This window comes from Macrobrachium nipponense, chromosome 11 (assembly GCF_015104395.2).
Source record: "Macrobrachium nipponense isolate FS-2020 chromosome 11, ASM1510439v2, whole genome shotgun sequence".
NCBI lineage: Eukaryota > Metazoa > Arthropoda > Malacostraca > Decapoda > Palaemonidae > Macrobrachium > Macrobrachium nipponense.
The window spans coordinates 9951670-9976343 of NC_061087.1; the positions used below are offsets into that span (position 1 = coordinate 9951670).

Genomic DNA, 24674 nt, shown 5'->3' on the forward strand with positions numbered 1-24674 from the left:
GAAAGCTACCTAATTAGGGAGTGAAGATACTACCAAATATGAGAGTTGCAGATGTAAGTAATTATGAAAGACATCTCTGATGATGCCATAAATGAAAGAGTGAGGAAGGTTCCATTTATGTTTGAAGAAGTAGACTGGCACCTCCAGGTAGTTGTTTTCATGATAGTATTTATATCTAGATTTTACTTAAAATGCTGTGATATATGCATTGATCCTAAGATCTTTCCCATCTATCACATTGGAGGTCTAAGAATAATTTGCCTGAGCCAGTATGAACTGTTTCAAGAAACCTGTTTTCTTGGCCAACACAGAAAGAAATATTTTAGAAGTCACCTCTGGAATCTATGGTCCTCCAAAGATAACTGCAGACTGCAGCTGTTAGGCATAGATGAAGCTCAAAACTGTTGAAGTAAGCAAGAGAAAGGCTGCTGAAGGGTACTAAGGAACTCCAGCCCTTCATATGAGTCTTGCAGATCCATCTTGAAGAGACAAATGACAGTAGGGGAACTGTTGTCAGTAAGAAGGGCAACAATCAACAATGAGGGCTTTCATGCCTCATACAGAGGCTTATTGTGAAATGCCCATGTTACTTTCGATGGTTGAGACTGACATTTTTACAGTGCCCTCCAAATTCACTCTTAGAGGAATATTGAAAGCAGCTGGCTTAACCCTTAATGGACAGATTGATCCTTGGGAGTAGTAATAACAGGTTTGGGTTGGTGGATGGATTGATGCTGTAGAGAAGCAATATTAAGCGCCATTGATTTGGAAAGAATTGGGCGGGAAAGAGGTGCCAGTACTTCTGTAGCCCATAAATTCACTAATGACAACTTTTACACTGGCTAAAACCACGAATCGGGCATCTTAGGACTTCAAGGGGGAATGTAATACGTCTCTGTCTCACATGACGTCTTTTTGTAAATTTGTTCGTAAATATACCAAGGGGTTGCTGTTGTTTTTTGTTCTTGTCTTTTATGATAGTATGTTGGTTGTAAGTGTAATTTTATAAAGAAAAGTGCAAAGAAATATAAGAAAAACTTGTAAAAGTAAAAAAGTTACTGAATCTTTGTTCTCTGTAAATTTCTGTACATATTTTTCAACAAATATGCTAAAAATTTGTTACTGATTTTATATCTTATCTATTTTGATATTGTGTGAGCAGTAATTATAATTTTACAAAATGAAGTAGTTATTTATTTGAAAAAACATAATTTGGTAAAATTTACAATTGTCTCGTTAAAGGGGCTCCACAGGGGGTTGTAAATAGTCATTTTCAACTTCTCGTGGGAGGTAGGGAAAATTATTTAGAATTTTCTTATTTCACCATGTGCATTTGCATACTTTCCTCTTTCCGTTGATATGTTTTTTTTTTTTTTGTAAATTGGCCGACCTCAAAGTTTACCCGGCCTGAGGAGCTGCATATTGATATATTTACCTGTCCAGTAAGAGTTAAGACTCCTCTTAATTCACCAGTTTCAGAATTGTCTTAACCCAGAGGTTGATGGCTGCAGCTTTGCAATGTCTGGTAATATCTTAGGCTGCACCTGCAGAATGTACTCTATTTTGAGGCTGCTGGATAGCCTCAGTGGAATCTCTGAAAGTGTGTTGAAGAAGCAACAGTTCACTTGTGAATTCTCCTTTGGTTATCTCTCAGGAGGGATAGGAGATCTGAGAACCACTCAGGCTGTGGTCAAAGAGGAGCAGTCAGGGTCATTATCTGTTTTGAGGAGCCCCAAACATTGCATAATAATGAATGGAGGGAATGTTTACTCCTAGATGTTTTCCCAAAGAATAATAAACTGGCAGTTTACAGTTGAGGCTCATAAATAGATCCATTAGAGGTGTGCCCCACTAATATCAAAGAGACTAAGAGCAACTGTTTGAACAAAGGAACTGCTTTCCTGTTTTGAGACTGCTACCAAGTTGTGCCCTCCTTGGACAAATCTGGGTACTTTTCAACCCCTTCTCTCTCTGCCCTTCTGTGTAACTATAGAAAGTCTTGTGCTCCCTGTATTTTTCAAGCCAAGTCTTTGGTCGTCAGCAAACCTACCAGAGTGCTATTTTTGAGTTGAGTTAATGTTAAGAGCCCTAAGATAGCCTTCAATTCTTGGAACTTAGCTAATGTTTTGCTCCCCATTACATTGTAATGTAGTAGGTGTGCTTCTGAACATTTGTTTGCCATGAATATCAGTGTCTATGGGGGAGAGAGAGAGGGATTAGCAGAGCTGCAACCAAAAGATGACCAGATCTTGCCACTACTGAAGATTTTTAAAGACAAAATTCTAGACTATGACTGGGTAATTATCCAGTTAAGAAACTGCTGACAATGATCTGAGCTTCAGTTGCTGAAATAGAGTTCTTAGTCAATTGTTTTTTGCCATATCTTGGCCAGATATTCTATTAGCATCAGAATTTCTTGGTCAAGGATAATGATCTCTAGATCCTGTTCAGTGTTAGGTGAATGACAGCTGCCTTAGTGTCTTTGGTGATACTTTAGTATGTAACTCTTCTTGGTTTTTTTAGGTTTGGCTTCTCCCAGTTGATATGAAGTTGGCAGGGTGGAAGACCTTGATCAGGAGGTACAAGGGTTAGCCAGCTTAGGAGGGAAAATAGTTTGTTATTGAAATGTTACTATAATTGTTATACTGTGGTACCTTTTGTATATGCTTTGCCTTTTGGATGTTTGAAGAAAAGTACCCATTCTGGTTTTTAGTTTAACCTATTGTATTTGGGAAGGGTAGTTAGAGTACTTATAATCATAGTCAGAAGAACATTGGGCTTCCTGTCCAGGGTTGCTGATGCCACATTAATCCTTGATGAAAGCAAACCTCATCTCTTGTTCTTTATAGAAAAATCTGTGTAGGTTGTGGAGATAGCACATAACAATGACAAAGGGGATATATTTCAAAATCTACATCAGTCTGCCTATGCCTTTGCTCGCAGAGGGCTTCTGGGGTCAGGTAGGGTCCTGCTATGAGGATGTTTAAAATGGAGTCAGATGAGGAGTTGCTATATCTCAAAATCCTGAGGCGACATCAGCTCTCTACAACATTCTATGGATCTCTATGAACCTGTACATCAGAAGAATTGCATGCACTGGTATGACTATGGTTTGAAGACCTATGGTTACAGGTCTACTAGTACAGGTATCCCTGGCACTGGAATTCTAAAGCCAGACACCTTCACAGCTATAAATCACTTACGCACAGATGTTGCTTTCTGCTGGGCCTAGTCACTCGGTTGTTTTGGAATTGCAATCCCTTGGCTTGAGTGTCAGTTTGGATGCTGTTACTGCAAATGCCATGGATGCAATCACTTGCACTTTCACCAACAGGTGAATGGCAGTCCTGTCTGTTTAGACACTGCTGTTGCTGTCCTGGGCTCAGGCAAATGGTCTGCTTCAATCATGAGTAGAAGGGAATTGTTTGATCTCAGGGTATATTGTTTGATCCGAACAGTCACTTCCAGAAGAGCCTCTGTCCTTTGATGATTGCCCAAGTCCTGGAGGCTGCATTGTCCCTAGAGACAAATATTGCTGGAGAGGTTTGTTGCTCTTTGAAATACCTGAGAGTGGCTGACTGTGCTATTTTATTTGTGACTAACTAAGGTTGACCTATTGAAAGAAGACATGTCATTGGCTTTAATCCAGTATTGTGCTATTTTTTATATTGCAGTATTGGTAGAATGAAATTAGGTGTATGTATCAAGTCTTCCTGCATCAAATTCCAAAGGTGAGAAAATAAGTGGTCCCTAAGAGTGGGTATGCAGATGTCATTTCCAGCAAAAAGAGCCTCTGCTGACCAATGGAACATATGCTAGGTTTAGCTGCACCTGGGTGGTTGTGGTTGACATGTTTGCCAACTTGAGTGTTGTCATTAGGGACTAAGGAAGTTGAGGAGACTTGTGCTCGTTGGGAATTTGAAGCTGAAGATGCTGAGGTGGAACTGACAGACATGTTCATGATTGCACTTTTGGCACATCTTATTTTGTAGAATCTCCTAATGGTAAGAAGCGACCCTATAGCATGACCAGTCCACCATTTCCAACAGGTGAGGTAAGGCAGGCAAACCTGTCTGTGACCTGCTACACTATAGGTAAGGGTCCTTGCCTAGAGTTAATTTTACTTACCTAGTAAACCCTTACAAGTTCACTGCAGCCAATTAATGCAAGATTAACAACAAAATACAATACAGTTTTTTACACAATGGTGCAGCAACCCTGCTAACATGAGAAATAATAACTGAAATTACAACTGATTATAACTGATGAGAAGTGATTAAAAAAAATTTATAAACCAAAGTCAGCCCAATAAACATGCAACAAAATTATGGAAATTAACCTTGTAACTAAACCAAAAAGATTAATAGTATACCTTAATGACAGAAAATATGGTAGACATACACCAGAAAATACCTGCTGCTTGTTAATGCTTAGAAAGGAAAATGTCAAAATACAATTTAAAGAAAATAATTGGTTTTGATGGAGGAAAAACCTATTTTTTTGGTAGCTGCTTGTTCAGAAATTTTGCTACGTGAGATCCATCAGCTTCCAGTGAATGCATCTCTGAATCTGGACATTCAGGCAATAGCAAGTGATGCATTCATGCAATACTGGAATGAATGGAGGATGATGCAACTTTTTCCTTCATTGCCCCAGATTTTGAAAGTTTTGAATGATCTACTAGCTTTCAACGAAATTGCTGCCTAGTGGCCCTAGGTTAGCCAGTCAGTTATTGGTTCCTTATTTCAACAACAACAGGCAAGAGAATAGATTCCATTGCAGTCCGTTGTTCTATCCCAGGTAGGAGGAGGGAAGTTGTCTATGCATCCTCCTTTTTGAGCTGTGACCTTCACGTGGATTTTAAAATAGTCTACCGTGAATATTATTTGCCTAACATTGCTATGTACCTAGTGCAAAGACTAAGGACTTCATCTAGCCAACATGCCTTACCATATGGAAAATGTGGTTAGATTACCTCCACACTGAAAGCCCAGTTGAAATTTGTTGAAACAGTTTTATATTTTTTTATCATTTGAGGTCAAGTGCCTTGCTATTTCAACAGTCATGGTGTACAAGAAAGCATTGGCAAACCGTGTGCCTTGTGGTTTTGGGATTGATTCTAATGTAGAAACTGTTAATTCTGTTCTCCAGTCTTATAGTCCAAAGATCAGCTCCTGTAAGGTTTCCTATTACTCAGTCCCTGAATATAAGGCTCTTGACTCCTGCCATCCCTTCAATTCATGGGCCCAATACAACTACAAGTCATATGCTCCAAAAGGCAGTTTTCTTGACTGCTTTGGCATTAGGAGCTCAGATTAGCATACTGGGCTCTCTTAGACAAGGACATTTCACCATTCAAGTACCTAGTCATTTACTGTTGTCTCCTGATCTATCATTCAAGGCCAAGAATGAGGACCTTTTTAGTAGGGATGCACCGATACCAAATTTTTGGCCGATACAGATACCATACCGATACCAACTTGTAAAGCTGATACCGATACCCATACTGACACCTGTTACCTCCATGGCACTGTTATTTAGGAGAATATATGTATATTGTTACTAAAATCACTCTTGTTCTCTGGTTATTGTATATTAATAAAGGTTTAAAAGTTGAAAGGTCATATAATAGGGTTATATAAACAATTTCAAAGGCATAAGTTATATTGAAAAATAACATCCAGTATAACTGGATACAGTTTGGCTTATATTATGGTTCCATTAGAAGACGACAATTTTGGTACGTAGTGCTTACTCGAATTCACTAATATATACTTTTATTCTGAGTTTTAATTTATATTGGCCAGAAACAGTTAACATACTCATTTATTTAGATATGAAAGGTCCTAGTTAATCCTTTGCCTTATAACAATACATAAATTGGTTCTATTAAGTATTCCTAAGAAAAATGAGATACCGGTAGACAAATAAAAATATGGTTGCGAAAGGACCAGAGTTTGTTTTTCATGTATAGATCAACAAAACATTCACCTCAAGAAAAAGCACAATTCCCTTTGCAAGTTCCAACTCATTCTGAACTAAGTTAAAATTATAATTTTATTAAAGATAATATTCAGTATAATTATCCTAGAAATGAAAGAGATACAGAAAATTAATATTATGCCAAACTTTATTTGGTAGGCTTTGTTAATATATACATTTTAGGAAGCCTAGAAGGATTTTAAATTCCTATACTAATGACAAAAGTATTGGCTGGTATTGGCCAGAAATTCACCGATACCAATACAACGAAAACTAGCCGAAACCACCGATATTGGTACTGATACTGATACCACATCCCTACTTTTTAGAGGGAAAATCCTCTTTACTGATAATTTAACCCAGTATTTCATATAAAATATTATGCCTGGTTCTAGCACTTGAGGGTTACCTAAATGTCACAGCAAACATTCCAGGTGGTCCTATTTTTCCTACACCTTGGAGCAAACAAAGTACCCTTTCTACATGGGCTGAGAATGATTTTAGTGGTCCTCATTAAAGTGGCTGACCCTCACTCTTTTCCTAAATTGCATGACATCGAAAAGTTGAGTTTACACCATTTAACTTTCTTTGGAAATTCATCCTTCAAAGAAGACATTTGAGTGAATGGAGTGGTTATTAGAAAGTTAGAAAGTATGAAAGGTTAGGAAAGTTTAATTTGCCCTTCCTATATCACACAAAACAAATTAAACTAAATTAATATAGTTCATATAAATTGCCTGAAGTTCACTAATACATGTTAAATAACAAGCAAACATCAAATACAAAGTCTAATTTAACAATGCAAAACACCATAAATACTTCCAATATCTTCACCCCTCCAAAAAAAATGATAAAACATTAGAATAATTCCAATGAAAGCACAAGATTTTTTGCTTAACCCTCTTACGCCGGAGCCCTAAAAATCAAAACCTCTCCCGTATGCCGGGCCTGGTTTGGTGTGAGCGCGGAAGTGAAAAAATAATTTTTTCAAAAAATTACAGCGCGCGTACTTTTGAAGATTAAGAGTTCATTTTTGGCTCCTTTTTTTGTCATTGCCTGAAGTTTAGAATGCAACCATCAGAAATGAAAAATAATATCATTATCATATGTAAATAATGCGATATATGGTAGCGAAAAAAAAAAAATTCATACATAATTGTATTCAAATCACGCTGTGCAGAAAACGGTCAAAGCTAACCAGTTACTTTTTTTTTGCGTTGTATTGTACACTAAATTGCAATCATTTTGATATATAATACATTGTAAAACAATAAAAGCAACACCGGAAAAATATTATCACAAAATGATGTACGAATTCGTAACGAGCGGACGTAAAAAAATGTTATTTTCAAAAATTCACCGTAATTCTAAATAATGTTCTAGAGACTTCCAATTTGTTTCAAAATTAAGACAAATGATTGAATATTACGATACTGTAAGAGTATAGATTAGAATTGCAGATTTCGACCATTTCGGACGAGTTAAATTTGACCGAATGTCGAAATTTTAATATATATATTTTTTTATATGGACATATTTCGAAGATGGAAAAAGCTACAACCTTCAATTATTTTTTATTGTATTCTTCATGAACTTGCGCACATTTTGATATATGAAACTCTATAAAAAGGCTAATATGAAAAGGAGCAAATATTAGGATAATGCCATGTACGTATTTCGGAGACTTGCGGCCGCGAATCGGCGCGCGGAGTGAAGGTAAATATATTTTTCAAAAATTCACCATAAATCACAATATTGTTTTAGAGACTTCAAATTTGTTTCAAAATGAAGAAAAATGACAGAATATTACTAGGCCGTAAGAGTTTTAGCTTACAATTGCGTTTTTCAACTATTTCGGTAGAGTCAAATTTGACCGAATGTGATTTTTTTTCTATTTATCGTGATTTATATGCAAATATTTCGAAAAAAGAGAAAAGCTACAACCTTCAATCATTTTTAGTTGTATTCTACATGAAATTACGCACATTTTCATATATAAAACTTTATGTAACCGCTAATTTTAAATGGTGCAAACATTTCGACAATCGCACAAAAAATTCTGATTTTTTCGGAAGTTACCGCACGAACGTAATGTTTTTTTTTTTTTTTCATAAATTCACCATAAATCGAAATATGTGCTAGAGACTTCCAAGTCGTTGCAAAATGAAGGTAAATGATTGAATATTACTAGAATATAAGAGTTTTAGCTTACAATTGCGTTTTCGACCATTTCGGTAGAGTCAAAGTGACCGAAAGTTGAAATTTTTGCACTTAACGTTATTTATATGAAAATATTTCAAAAACTGATAAAAGCTACAACCATGGGTGTTTTTTGTTGTATTGTGCAGGAAATTGCGCACATTTCCATATATAAACTTTATGTAACGGCAAATTTAAAAGGGTGCAAAAACATTAGGACAATCGCACGAAAAAATTTATCGGAAGAGTTATCGCACGAACGTAAGGAAAAAGTTTTTTTCATAAATTCACCATAAATCGAAATATTGTGCTAGAGACGTCCAATTTGTTGCAAAATGAAGGCAAATGATTGAATATTACTATAATGTAAGAGTTTTAGCTTACAATTGCGTTTCTCGACCTTTTCTGTAGAGTCAAAGTTGACCGAAGGTTGAAATTTTTGCACTTATCGTTATTTATATGAAAATATTTCAAAACTGATAAAAGCTACAATCATGAGTATTTTTTAGTTGTATTGTGCATGAAATTGCGCACATTTTCATATATAATACTTCATGTAAAGGATAATTTAAAATGGTGCAATAATTATGTCAAAGTGACGAAATAATTTCCGAGATGTGTCACTGATACTTTTAGTGCGATAAGAAAGAAATTCGCGCTTGCGCGCCTGCGTAGCGATTGTAAACAAAACAATGCCTTGATCCGTGAACTCCCAGCATCCCCCAAGGCGCGTGATACAAAAGTTTTCGGCTGGTAGGCCTATAAGTATTTTTCGCGAATTTTTAAAAAAATAAAAAAAACTTTTTTGAGCCGACGTATGATACGTCCAATCGGCATACGGGAGACATTTTGACTCGACGTTTAATACGTCCAATCGGCGTAAGAGGGTTAAGAAGCCCACAACTCAGGAGACATACTCCAGTGAAAAATCACCATCTAATCATACACAGAAGTCCAAGAAATGATCATGGGAAGGGAAGGGTGAGATGAAAAGATTAAAAGAGAAGAAATAATAGAATATATATTAGGCAGGAAGGGACATACTTGGGAAACCTTTCAGCTGTTAATAGCTTTGTAGACATAGAAACTGAGGCAGGTGTTTGATTATTACCTGAGGAGCCAGGTGGAACATGCACAATTTGGCTACTGCTTTTTCATCCACCAGACGATACTTTAATACATGGGACACAAAATGACCATTAGTGTGTACTTTGTACGAGTGATGTGTTAAAGCAAAAGGAAAATAAACAGGATCATAAATTTTACTGTACTAGACCAGATCCTATTTTTTGCTGCCTTTATGTTTGTGATTTGAGTTAATAAATATGATTGTATTTTTAAAAAATACTGAGAGAAAAAATTGGAAGGCTTTATTATGGCTGTAATAGTGTAAGGTTCTTCATTTTTATGTAATGTGGGAAAATTTCTCTCCTTTAGACAGCCTTATTCAAGCTTTTCTCTGTATTGCACCTGAGAGATAAAGTATTTTGCCATCCTTTGTAATTTGCTGTCATATCAGAACAGTAATAGTGACTTTTTGGTTATTATTTAGGTCATTGCTAACATTCCTCTACATAGATTAGTTGAACATATCTTGTATTGTTTGACTGCTACTTGCAGCAAGCTAGATTTGTACAGTATTCTTATATTTTATTTTGCAACCCTGGGTAAAATTGAAATTATATATTCATTCCAAGTAGGATTCTTTAAATTTTAACAGTAGATGGTTGCTAAGATTGTTTTGTTCAGAGAAAGGTAAGGTGAATTTACCTTTTTTTGAAGTTTATTTTCTCCAACTATGTCCTTGTGGTAAGAAATTTGTTGAATGCATTTCTTCATTTCAGTTAGGTTATGGATTTCTGTAATGCGCATGATTGTCCAACTTTATGCACCATGTGCATGTTGCGCTTTTAAGTATTTTTGATATCCTTTTTTTTTCCTATATTTATATTTATTTATAATTACAGTTTCTTTGAAGCATGATTAGTATTGTAAAATTTACTTTTCCTTTTGTTTTTTGACTTGAGATGAGCATGAGTTGATAGAACATTGCATTATTTCATTTATCAAAGAACTTTGTGATTTTATGTCTTGTATTGTAGAGTAGTTTCCTAACTATTTTTCGTTTTATGCTATGTTTGATATGTGTGCAGATGAAGATGGCGTAAAGCAGCGTGAGCCAAGTCCCTCACTCGAGCGTTCCAAGTCTGCATTTTATAAGAGTGAAGGTACTTATAAAAGTATTTTATTAAATTGCTCTATTGAAGCTTTTTATTTTTAAATAATAAAATTAACCACACTCAGAAAAAGTTTAGTTCAAATGCTTAAAAACAGTAGTTGTGTTTTAGATATATATGCATATATGCACAAGCACATTAAAACAAATAATTATTTTAGAATGTCTGTATAGGAAGTTTTAGAATAGTTGAGAATGCTTTTTGAATATAGAAAGAGCATGAAGTGGTTATTCTTTTTAAGACCAACAAGAGCATGAACTGGTTAATCTTTTTAAGAAAAAAATAAAGAGCATGAACTGGTTATCCCTTTCTTTGCTGGTTATTCCTTTAAATATATGAAAGGCTTCAGTTGTAAGATATGTTAGGACAAGCAGCAGATTAAAGCTCTAAGACCAGTTCAAAATACTAAAATAGGTTACATGTCTTTTCCATGCTCCGGGTAATTATCATTAGGAATTTCCAGATGGTTGGTGGATTAATTTCATTATCTAATTCCCATTCAGTTTTTACCTTTTGATTTTATTCATAGTGTTTTATTGCACAAAGTAGCAATTTTATATTTTTATTCTTCCTCCTCATGGAAGAAGATAAGATGTGTCAGGGAGGAATCCATCAGCATGAATGCTGATAACTGGAATCCATCATGGAAGACACAGTCATTGATATGAAATTTTGTGTTTGTGCATATACATAGTTATTCCTGTCATTTATAAATGATTAAATTTTAAAGTCTTGTCTTTTTGAGGTCTCTTAGAATTTGCTTTGATTAGACACAGTAATTTATTTTTCTTACTTATGACTAACTTATGATAGTATATTTTTTACTAACAATTTGAACTTTTTTTCTTTACATAGGAATATGTTTTAGAGATGTAGAGAGTTCAATTCTTTAGTTTATATTGCTGTTTTCATTTTTCTGGGCTTCTGAAGTAATCTTTGCACCTTTATTTAAGAAAAGCTTTGCCTGTCATCAAATGTCTTGAGTCTGTATTGTAGTCAAAAACAGAAATTTATTCATTGATGTTATTGCAACATGCATGGCAAATACTAACCAATATTGCATGTTATTTCTATTGTCTGATTGATCAGTGGCAACTGAGAAACGGTCAGCACTGCAGCGTCGTTCCTGTTCTCTTCCCCGGAAAGGTAAGTGATGAATGGGTTGAGCATTATAAGAATTTTTGGTATAAAAGTGGTTGCATTTTATTAGAGAAGTGATGCAGAAAGGGCCCTTGTTTCTTGGTTTTAATGTTATTGCTGTACATTCAGTGGCAGAGCACTTTGGATTTATCCGATGCATTTATACATACCATACTACTTGAATGTTAGTAAACAAGGAAATTAAAAAGTTGAACTATAAACATCAGAAAGTACATGTTTATCACACTGTTGTTTATTAAAACAAGAAAAATACCAATTTACATAAATTGGCTTCATAATTTATATTGATTAAATAAAATTCAATTGCTTTACATGGTATTTAAAATTGAAGGAAGTCAGGTATTTAATTTTACTGTTGTCACTGAAGGTTTGTAATTTAAAATAATTGGAGGAAGATTCCTATAGTATTATTATGTTTTATAAATATTTCTATATTCAAATACAGGAATAAAAGAAAGACTTCTCTGTAGGTAAACTTATATCTAGCATAGTTGTCGTTAACCATAGTAGGCTTTAATTTTTCAACACATCATATTCCTTTTTGAGTTCTTTGCTCATGGTCTGTAGTAAATAATTTTTTATTCAAGTGCTAAGTGTTATATGGTATGTACAACTAATAAACCACACTTCACTAAGGGAATGTGTTACCACTAAAGAGTCAACATGATGGAAATTATTTTATAAGTGACTAAAGATAGTTTTGGTTTGGTATAGTAATCTTTCATTTTTTTATACAATTGTATATTTTTAGCATTACATATAAGTTTTTTTTTAATATAATATTGTAATATAGACATTCTATTGCATACTTTTCATCTTGATTATCTACAATATATATTTACTATTGTAAAATAATTCGCAATTAGAGATATATCAGTGCAATGACTGTCTTAGAAAAGTGATTCCAATAGTACTTTTCATTTTAATATTTGTAGTTGGGTGATGATTATGATATATTATATTATAAATAACATGTTAGTTTCGTCTATACTCTAAGCACATTGAGTCTTGGTTGTAAAATGTTTTGTCTTTAATTTATTATTCTCATGAAATTTTGAATGGAAACTTTTTGATTTGCGTTCTTTTCCTTCCTGGCAAGTCTCACAGTTCCTTGGATGGGGTATGTTTTTCATACCTTTATTGCTTGTTGATCACAACATACTTTTATCATAGGTTGCTTAGATGGTATTGGATAGAAGCTAAATTTAGATTTAGTCCAGATAACACTGGCCTTGCATTAGAATGTTGGTGCAATAAGTTGCTGAGAGAGTGCATCAATAGCTGTATGGCTTCTATGAAGAGAATATTTCCCACAAATCCTGCAATAATATAATGTCTGCAAATTTGGTACTCATTACGTATTATGTATTGTCTTGAAAACTGGCTTGACTGTTGGCTGGCTTTAGAGAGACCTATCATGTAGCTTAAAGAGTTCATTTACTTGCACATAAGATTTTGATGTACTTTTTGGTTTGTGTAGAGATAACTTCAGGAATTTTGTATGCTTTTTTAGTACTGAAAATTTTACTTCATTAATTAGTAAGATTTATCTTGATGAAAAACATGTTATTTTACTTGTTGGAATGTCCCCAACTCAATAGTTTTTTGTCTTACAGACAGGAAAACAATGTTAGTCTCATAGCACGTGTGCCATCTTGGACCTCAGCTACCCATCAATCCCCTTTCTCATTTTTCATTAGCCTGCAATATTGTTAATATCTCTGTCCAGCTCTCGTAGTTCACTTCCTAATGGCAGAATTGCCTTTATCAGCATTTTGAGTTCTTCCAGTCAGTAAAAATAATGAAGTTAAAATAACATTTTTTCTCTAGAGGTAACAAAGAGAAAAACCAAATATATGCCTATTCTGATTCTGTTTGGAAATCAGATTTGGTCAAGGTTCTTAATAAATGCTAGAAAGTGAAAACCTAATACCTTCACACTGACTTGAAACCTATAGTTAAATAGACATTTAACAGCTGGAATGACTTTTAGGTAAAAAAAAAAAAAAAAAAAATGGATGAGGTTGGTCAAGGCAGCTACCAAAATGCTATCTTGGAGTGGTTTTGCAATAGTCTGTAGCTAAAAGCTAAAGTAAAAAAGATATAGTAATAACCAAGATTTTTAAATCTATAATTTTCCAGGCAGAAAATAAAATTAAAATTTTGAAATAACTAACACTCACTGCTATTAGCAGTCATATATACCTATGACAATTTTATACTCGCCTATTGCTAAAAAACTTATACTAAAAAAGACCCTAGCAAAGCCATTACTAGATGTATTTGTCTCCTAACCAGCATTTCATGTGTAGTTCTTGCAAAATGGTCTACACCAGACTAACCAAAACAAGCCAATAACTGCAGGCTTGTTTGCTTAACCAGCTGGTTATGTCAAGTGATTGCAAAGTGATCAGTGCTAGACTAATGTGCTATGTCCAGTAGTCTTAAAATAAGTCTTAAAATTACAATTACGTCCCACTGTAGATTTCAAAACTGAAGAACTACTCCAGGAGTTTTGAACAAGATCTTGCTGCACAGGTTTTGAACATGAATAGAAAACCCATAGCATTTTTCGTATTATACTGAGAAAACATGTAACACAGGACACTAGTGGGCTTGTCATTCAATTCTGACTGGATGGTTTCTCATGACTGCTTCTTTCTTGAGTAATGGAGAAGACATATCTTGTTCATTGAGGGCCATTAGCCCATTACCCACAAAAAATGAGATTTCAGGGCTGGTGGTACTGCATTATTTCTTTCTATATGGCTGAGGAAGTAGGGCACAAGAAACATAGGCAATCTACTACTGATTAAGCAAGTCATAGTTTTGTTTAAACAAAAGTGGCTGAATCTTTATTTGTTGGGATCAATATTGAAAACAATGGGAATCATCATTATCTATTTCCTAACATTGCCTTCTTTACACTAATGGGTTTGTACCTTTGAGAACCTCCAGCACTTGTTCCCTAATCCATACCAGTCTCCTTTGGATTTTATAGGTACATATATATATAAGCATCCAAGGGATATTCAGTGACTCTGCCATGTGCTAAATTTTGATCCATGCTTAAACAATCAATGAAGTTAATGATAAAAGAAATTGAATATTTTACTAAGCAAGTACGTATAGTTTTACTTATATGGACCCTTCAGTCATAAAGTAAGTTCTCTCCCTCTGGCTCCATTGATCTTGCCGTATGATTTCCAGACTACACAAAATAGGAGGAATGGGATTGATGAGGACCCAATGTTCCAAGTGGTTCATGCACTTTGAGACTACAATTCTGTTCATGTTTTTTTAGGAGAAAGAGTCTCCAGTCTTTGGGTATCCGGTGACCATGAATGTAGGCACTCTTATAACTGATAGCTTGTATTGTATGAAAACACTAACTTTGTTATAGAAACTCAGTTTTTAATTGGTGTCAGAAAACACAGAGTATAGAGTATGTGATAAAATTCATTAATTTTTTTTATTGATATGGCTGCTAGTAATGAATTGAATAGTTTATTTTTTGTAAATTAACTATTGGCCTACTAGCCTACTAGTAGCTGCGTAGGATTTTTTTTGGTATAAGAAATGCACATTTAACAGTTAATGTTAGATATGAAAAGTAAAGTTTCTGTTTTCATAAGTACATTGATATTTATATAAAAAATCTATAGCCATCTTAACTGCATTGTTTTATAAGTGGATTTTGTTTTGGCTAAGGATTACCGCTAGTTTTAATAATGTAAATTACTATCAACTAACATGGCCACCTAGGATTATCATTAACACACATTTAGCTTCTACAGTATTTATATTTTAGTTTACAAGGTTCCATCCAAGAGCATTGAATAATTACATCTGCAAGAGCTATTTTTCAGTTTGCTGTGTTAGGAGGATTGCATAAAAACTAATGAACTGATTTTATTAAACTTGTGAAAACTTTTGGTGGGCTACTCCAACTTCTTCCAAGGACTTTAGGTTTGTTATATGGTCTGCTGATATAATTCCATAAACACAAAACATTTAAAAAAAGGGTGTTTAAAAACGTGTTGGGTAATCCCCTGTTTAATTGTCAAGTTATGTTTTCTGTTGTCTAGTGTCATTGCACTCTAACAGAACCCATTACTAATCTAATCCAGGTCTCTGTTAAATCTAGCATTTTTCAAAAAGATTTTCATTATCTGCATATTTTTACAGTCTCAATTTTCAAAGCCAGTTCCAATCACATATAATACTGTGAACAAGATGAAGTGCACAACATTCAACACCCAAGTTACAAAATATTTATGTAAGAACTGTATAGTTAATCAAGTCAAAGGCAGCACTGAATCTGTCTTCTACATTTTCAAGATTGTCTTAAACTTTGTGTATTCTAAAAAAATGTGCTGCTGCTTTGTGCGTTTGTGTCAGAATAGTACAAAATTGATTGTAAAGTATTAGAGCCGTCCAATTTCCAGAGGATATTGTGTGTAATCCTCAACCTGTTTTGAACCAAGTCCCATTTATATATAATAAGGTTCCCACCATAAAGGTATTTTTACCATAAAAAAGGTAATATTATGGGTCAGCTGTTTGCGTAAGGTTATCTGTGGTTAAACTACATTAAAATAGTAACACTAACAATAAGTAGCTAATGAAGAGATAGGAAATGCCTTTTGGCTAAAGAAATATCAAGGTTTGGGCTGTGCTTGCCTTTACTAGATTAAAACACTAATGCTAATAAAAAGTTTAAAAAATTAAAGTTAACGGTATATGGCCAAAGAAATATAAAGATAAGAGATCAATTATATTCTAAGGGGTCCACAATAATAAAAAATGTTAATGAGTCCATGTATAATTTTTAAAACTTTATTGTAAAGTATTAAAAATTATACATGGACTCGTAACATTATTTATTATTGTGGACCCCTTAGAATATTAATATATATACTACTCTTGTGATAGAGAGTTTTTCCCAACAAAGAGACCAATTGTTGGCCTCATATAGAAAGCACCACCTTTTGTGGCTTGAGTGGCATGCTGTATGTACTTAAGGTTCTTTGTTATATCTCTTTCTACCTTTTACTTTTTTAACCATTCCTTAGATCTCTTCCTACTTCGCTAACCAACTTCCTAACCTTTCATATATTTAAATTTCTAATTATCAGTGTAGAACAAATTCATAAGGCAAGTCATGTGAGAACTTAGGAATGGCCCAGTGCCATCATTAAACTAATTTTAAATAACTGTAATAATAATTTCATCATTGGAAATGTGTTAGTGATTAGACAATAGGCTTTTGATATTAGAAATATATTATTTCCGAGATGTAAAATTATATACTGTTGGCAAAGGAACAGGTAGCCATGCATTTTTCAGCAGGTGTGACATGTCTGAGATAATGTAGTATTGAATCTTAGAGATAAAAATGGATCTAGATTAACTGCTTGTGAATGGGCATTTCCAAATCTCAGACATGATAATGCCACTAGGTACTACTGTACAATGAATTTTTTTTTATACACCGATGAATTCCATAATCCTACTGCATGCCTCAGCTATTGAAGTTTTTGTCAGCCCCCCTTATTCCATAATTTCTGCATTTATCCAGTATGTATTGGATTAAGGGTCTTGTGCATATAATGAATTTAACTAGACTGCCAAGATGATGGATCTTGGCTGTTTCATGATTGTTTTTGTGAATTTGTTTGATCCGTTGATCAACTGAAAATATGGTTGCTTTATGTGTACTTCATACCCTTTGAAGCCTATGAAAGTAGGGATTCAGCATATTTCAACTTCTTAACTGAAAAACTTTCAGTAAAAATATGTCTATTAATTCTGTTACTATACAGTTGACTGAAGTACTGCAAGCTGCACCATAGTTATAAATGATTTGCAGATTTGACTCTGGAACATTCAGTGCTGAATAGAATGGGAAAACAATGGCAATTTAACTACCACTTTCTCTTCTAATAATTAGATGGTCAAACATGTTCTAGACCCAGTATTCTCCCCCCCCTTTTTCCAGAAATACATAAAGGCATTGAGTTGTCCATCCCGTTTGGCTTGACAAAAAATGTCATATCTTTAGTGTCCAAGATGTTCTTAAGTTGTGTGGTAAGCTTAATTTTGAAAACTGCCATTTATTCAATGTGTTGGAAGCTAGGAAAGTTTCTGTGAACAAAGTTGATGTTGTCTTGAACATTTAAATTTTGGGGGGGCTTTTGTATTGCCTTACGTTAATCCTTTTATTACATATTAACTTTATCTAAAGAAAACTTGAAATTACACAAAAACACAGCATCATTGAAAAGTATGTTTAGTTTTAGTTGAATGATCTTTTAAAATTTTTGCAAATACATATTTTGGTCCCTTCCCTTCCACATTTCTTTGCAAATGTGTAAAGTAAATCAGCTAGTTCAATTTATTTATTTTATATCTTCTATAAAGATAGTGTGCAGAGCATAAATTTTGTAAAACAACTTTTAGTATGTACTTGGACATTAATAGACTTGGAATCATATTTTAATTCTGAATCAACTAAAGTCATAGAAAAATGTAAAAAAAAACTAAATTTATAGTATTCATGCTAACAATAAAGAATGCAGTATTCATAAAAAAAAAATCCACCAGTTGTGTTATAGTCAAGGACAGCTGTGGTTTTCTTTATGATCTTTCTTTCTTCTTTCTTTTGTCAAGTTCCACCAAATAATGATAAAGTAATGACACTTTTTTTTGTCTGTCTGTCATTACTGTAACTTTTTAACTCCTTAGAATCTGCAGATAAATAACAGCTGTTATTTTCATATGTATCCTGAATGTGTTAAGTTTCTTAATTATTGTTACCAGTTTTTTTTGTCATTTATCTTGATTGTGGAAGGTAATGTGACAGCAAAAATAAAATGCCTTTCAGCAGACGCTCAGGGTATTGACACCCGAAACTGTTATAGAAGTAAAGATACTTTTCTGTTTATTTTGACAAAGGCACACTAAACTATTGTTTATGAGTGGAAGGATAGAAAAGGAATGTGTCAAAGAAAAAGTAGAATTTGGATAATGAAATGCATTTAGTTGACAGTATGTACTTTTAAAACTCTTACCCTCTTTGGGGACACTTTATGATCTAGTTCCTCTCTCTCTCTCTCTCTCTCTCTCTCTCTCTCTCTCTCTCTCTCTCTCTCTCTCTATCTCTCTCTCCTTTCTCTCTCTCCACTGTCGTCTCTCTCTCTCTCTCTCTCTCTCTCTCTCTCTCTCAATCACTGGATAGTACCTTAGATTAAACGGATGGACTGGAGTTGTGCTGGGTGCTTCATAAAGGTCAGAAGCTAAGGGGACCATTAAATTGATTACCAGTACTATCCGTGGTCTGTGAAATCCCATTTTAACCCAGTAAACTCAGTCTAACTTATGTACTCATGATTTTTGCAACCCCCCCCTTTCCCCCCACCCTCGATTCCTTATGCGATTTGTAAAAATTTGTACAGTATTTGTGTTGTTTGCTCAATTAAAACAGAATTTGGAAATTCTTCGACTTGGAATCATCAATGTTTTGGCTTAGTAGTCATCTTAGATAGGCAATATCATATCTTCCAAACTAATAAAAACACCTTACAAACAAACAATAACAGTAAAACTTTTTTTTCAGCCCCACTTTTACTTTTATTCAAACTAAATGTGGCTTTGTCATACAGTTAGTCTGTGGTGGGATCACAGTCGAAGCAACGCAATCCCCCCACTTACTTTCAGCACTCAGACTGACGAACTTTCCCCTCTGCCACACACTCTTCTTTACGTAACAAAATTCATGCAGGACAATTGTCCTAACGAAATACCGAACACACAAAATGCAAACATGTACTTACCAGAGGTGCTCGAGTCCAGGACAAGAAGCTGTGCTGTCTGCTGGATATGGCCATCGTAACACAACAACAGCTGAGAATCAGAACACTCAACAACCCAAAAAGTGCTACAACCATTCAACTCAACAACATGACAAATCACGGTACAGACGAATACCCACAACTTCAAAACAATGACACTCCAAGTCCATACTGAACCACCTACAACATCAACGAACCACAACTTACCAAAAACTGCACTCAACAACTCACAACTTCAATAACTCGTCTACAACACAACAGAACTCACAAGCTTAACCTTCCAACTATACATGTACAGCAACCTTCAAACATACAATATCATAACAACACAAATAACAATTCCAGAAAAACCCCATACAACTGACCATCAATACTATCTTCCAAAGACCACTGCCAACTATGACTATGACTGACCATCACAGATTCTCATCATAGACTCCTACCGCCTGCCCCTGGCAACCAAATCCGAATGAATCCAGCCACCCGCCAACAAGCCATCCATATGCTAGCAACCCAATCCACCAATTACACTGCTCCTCTCTCTCTCTCTCTTGATTGCTTGCTCTCACACTCTTCATAAAAACACAAATGCACTTACATACTATCATACAGCACAACATATCAAACATAAGAAACATTTACTCTCAATTAATTCAGCTAACTACAAATAACCCAATGAGACACACACTCTCACGCAGCTCTCGAAGACGTCAAATTTAAATATCATCTCACTCGTCCATATTACCTCCCCCGTTACTTTTGACAATGTCTCCTTACACTCACAACACCCACACTAAATTGCCTTTTTCAACACCCAAGGATGCTTGGGTGCAGGCCCCCTGGATCTTGTTTGAGGACCCTCATACACTGTTACATCGCCATCCACTTCTTCTAAACCACTTTCATTCAGATTCCCATCCCATTATCTCCCTCATCTACACCTAGCTCTGGTCCCAATATCTCCCTTATTTCTGCTAACAAACCACTCAGTTCATCCATACTTCTGTCAAACTCTTGCAAAGATTCATCCACACTATCAACTATCTTGTTGCTACTTGGTTCCTTTCCCACTGAAGTCTCACTTATCCCTGTCAATTCAAACCCACACACACTATTAGTAACGTTCATCCTCTCAAAGTCCTCTGTATTACACCCTTTATCAACCATTTGTTCTCTAACATTAACACCCTTATGCAGTTCATTTTTCTTCCTTCCATTCCCTTTCTTTACATTCTTCCGCTTTCTTCTATACTTGACCAACATCAGCTGTCGATCCCCAGATCCATTTGTTCACCGACACTCTGCTCATACTTATTCACCCTCAACCATTATTCACTCATTGCATTCTCCCGAATATACTGTGCTATGTCCCTCCATTTACAGAGCAGGTTATGGTGTGCCTTAACCTCATCCATTCGCGGTTTCCCCAAAACATAACTCAATCCACTAGGTCCCACTTCCAAAATCTCAAAAGGCCCTTCAAATTTCTCCCTTACCTTATTCACATTCATTCTTCCTATCTCAGCCACCTCTTTCAACACTTTGAGAATAATCTTAAAACTTTCAAACCTTTCACTCGCTTTCTTCCACCGATCCTGATCACATTCTCGCACACTAGAGTACCCACTGAACTGAATTGCTTTTATGCCTGGTTTCCTGAATTTCCAGCCTGATTCATCCTCTTTTGCCTGCACACACTCACTACATGACCTTCAATTCCACATTCAACACATTTTGCATGCGGTTCCTTACACATGCTAGCATAATGCCCATTCTTTCCACAATTACCACAAACCTCGTTCACATGGGTACCCCGACATCCACTCGCTATATGCCCTACCTGCCCACATCTGTAACACTCAATATCCTTATCTTTTTTTTACATTCACATTCACTCACTAGATGTCCCGTCTGCCCACACCCGAAACATGCTTCCAATGCCCACTCACACATCTTATGTCCTTGCTTTCCACATCTATAAACTGCCGTTCTCATTCATGACTAATAGACCCTACTCTTCCAGTGCTTGCACTCTGATCTCTTAGGCCCTGTCCACACGACGTACGTCAGAAGCAGAGAAACTGCAGTAAAGTTCTGACTTTTCCCGCTTCTGACATTACATCGGACAAAGGTCGACCGTGTGGACGGGGCCTAAACTACACTTACGTTACTTGCTCTCACACTCCTATCACCTGCTCACTCTGCTATTCGCTTCAGCCCTTCCAAAACTCTCTCTATAACTCTTAAATTTAGGTACACCCTCAGCCACTTCAGTCCTAACACTAACATTTCTACTCTCTTTCATACACCTATCTAACTCATAATCCTCTACAATTTCTAAAATGTCGTTCCATGTCAACGTTTCATTCTTCCACCACATTTCCTCTTTACGCTTCAAATTTATGAATTCATACACATTCTCAGGCACAGTTGCTAACAACTTCCTCACTAACTACTTACACTCATTTATTCCCTCTTCTCCGAACTTCTAACCTGCACACATTCATGACAATGACTCACCATCATTCATTCTTGCCTCTTCAAAATCATTCTTTCTCCTATATCTAATGCTACTCTATCCACTGCCTATTCCACAATCCTGGTTTTTACACTCATACGGCACACGCTCATCATTACCCCATCATACTCAACAAAAATCCCGTCAAAAAGCTACCTAACTCTCTTGTTATCCACATACTTAGCCACACAATACTTCTCATTTTCCTTAAAAAAGTACCCTATATCTCTACTACCATATTCCTCGTATCGTGTACGTTGGGGTACCTCTTTCATATCCACAGCCTTTCGTACTTCTCGCTCACTCTCACTTTCGCTACTTCCATCTTGATCTTCAGAATACAACTAATCAACTTCCATACTAACATCCATGCTCTTCTTACCCTTCTATCTACCTACCTGTTCCCACTCACTGCTATCTAAATCGCTCTCATTCTGTTCCTTACTCTCAGCCCTTTCCCCAACATCTTCAGTCCTAGTCTCATCCTGTCCATCATCGTTCCTAGCCTTCTTTTTCTCAGCCTCCTTTTTATTCTTGTCCTCAGTTTTATCCTATCCTGTGTCTTCCCCTTGCTTATCACAACCACATCACCTTCGTCACGCGTACTCTCATCCATTCGCTCTTCCACTTTCTTTACCACTCCTGGCCTGTCACAAGACCCAGTAGGCCTACCTCCTACTGCTCCCTCTCCCATGAATCCCTTCATCATCTCTAGCACATTACTCATCATCGACTCCAGCTTCTTATTCACTTTTTCAAGCATTTTCTCTTCAGCCCCCTTCACTTTCTCATTCATTCCCTCTTCTGCACTTCTAATTATCCCTCTCAGCTCTTCTGATTCCCTCTTTCGAAACTCATTCTCAATCCCAAGCCTCTCATATTCTTCTTCCACTCTTTCCTTAGCTTCCGTTAACAACTGCAACTCCTCTTTCAACCTCTCTACCTCACTCAACCCATCCATCCTAAATTTTCTCACCACTCATACACACTAGGCCAACCGTCCTGCAGGCCGCCACACCAGCAGTCCCTGTTCGGGTGCCAAAAATTTCTGTGGCGGGATCACAAGCGAAGCAACACTCACTCACTCTCTCTCTCTCTTTTTTACTTACTTTGATAACTGACTGACAAACTTTCCTGTGCCGCACTTTGTTCTTCATGTTAATAAATCCATGCAGGACAATTGGCCTAATGAAATACCGAACACAAAACGCAAACACATGTACTCACCGGATGTGCTTGAGTTCAGGGCAGGAAGCTGTGCTGTCCGCTGAATACGGCCGTCATAACACAACAACCGTCAAGAATCACAACACCACAAATCTCGGTGCACACGAATACCCACAACATCAAAACAATGACATTACAAGTCCATACACAACCACCTACAACAACATCAAGGAACCACAACAACAACAACAACTCATCTACAACACAACAGAACTCACAAGCTTAATAACCTTCAAATGTACAATATCAATAACAACCCAAAACATACAACTGACCATCAATACTATGTTCCAAAGACTGCTGCCGACTATGACTATGACTGACTATCCCAGATTTTCATCGTAGACTCCTACTGCCTGCCCCCCCAGTGACCGAATCCGCATGAAGCCAGCCACCTGCCAACAAGCCATCCATGTGCTAACAACCCAATCCACCAATTACGCTCTCTCTCTCTCTCTCTCCAGAAAAACACTTACGCACTTCCATACTATCATACAGTACCACCAAACACTAAACACGACATATCAAACATAAAAAACATTTACTCTCAATTATTCCCGACAACTACAAACCCAACGAGGCTGTTAAATTTAAATAGCATCTCACTCCTCCATAAGTCAACAGGCATAGGTTTCCCTGATATGTTGGTTTGTTTGCTACAGCCATTGCCCTAACCACGTGCAGTTCTGCAGATAGCATGTGGAGATTGTAATCAGTTGTTTGTATCATTCACCAATGACTGTGGCCCAAGGTGATTTATGCATTATGGGAAGACAGTATTATCTGAAAATTTTGCTAACAACAACCTCCAACCTTGAGAGTTTGAACTGCCACTAAAGCAACAAGCCAACTTGTAATCCACTTAGTTGCTGAATGAATAAAAGGGGAGGAATTGATGCAGTTGCATATGCTTTGATTCATAGCTGGTACTAGTGCATCACTTTCACTAAGTTTTAGTTAAAGGAGAAACTGTATAGTACTGCATTTAAATGCAAAGAAAAAATTAGAAGGTAAAACTGTGGTAGTTCATTAGATGGTTTGTAGACTGGCTGTATCTATTCTAAAATAACTCTTATTATCAGTGAAATTGTTGTACTCTGTTAAAACTAATAGGTATTAATGTTATAATAGTGTGCAAAGTGTAACAATATCTGCTTTGCTCTACATGGTACAAAATTTTCTTTGACCTTGTATGCTTTTCATTATTAGTTGCTAAACTGCTTTGGCTAGAATGATCTTCATGGTAATGCTAGTTTTAGTAGTAATATACAAATTGGATACATAAACAGTTGTTATTGTGAAGGTACAGTGAAACAAAGTAGTTGAGATTATGCAGAAAATTTTGTTTTGTATTTTGACTGAGGAAGCACAATGGGGAATAACACTTAGTTATACGTAAAGTGTTTATGGGATGTGGGGGGGGGGGGGTAATTTGAGAGAGGTATGGAATTATCTATGTTAGAAGAGTCAGTGTGTATTAATACTGCAAATTCTTAC

At 35.8% G+C, this 24674-nt stretch overlaps 1 protein-coding gene across 14 annotated transcripts in view; it reads left to right on the forward strand.

Moving 5' to 3' along the window:
* The window catches only part of LOC135220183 (protein hu-li tai shao-like), a 211276-nt gene that overhangs the window by 153571 nt on the left and 33031 nt on the right, over positions 1–24674 (forward strand). For 7 of the 14 annotated variants that reach the window (XM_064257546.1, XM_064257588.1, XM_064257676.1 and 4 more), the window contains 3 exons: positions 10335–10409; positions 11508–11564; positions 12679–12699. The exons of 4 other annotated variants lie outside the window; for them this stretch is intronic. In XM_064257546.1, coding sequence (XP_064113616.1) covers positions 10335–10409; positions 11508–11564; positions 12679–12699 — 153 coding nt within the window. The remainder of the gene's footprint in view (positions 1–10334; positions 10410–11507; positions 11565–12678; positions 12700–24674) is intronic. 3 more of the 14 variants (XM_064258108.1, XM_064258356.1, XM_064257854.1) reach the window with 2 other exon arrangements.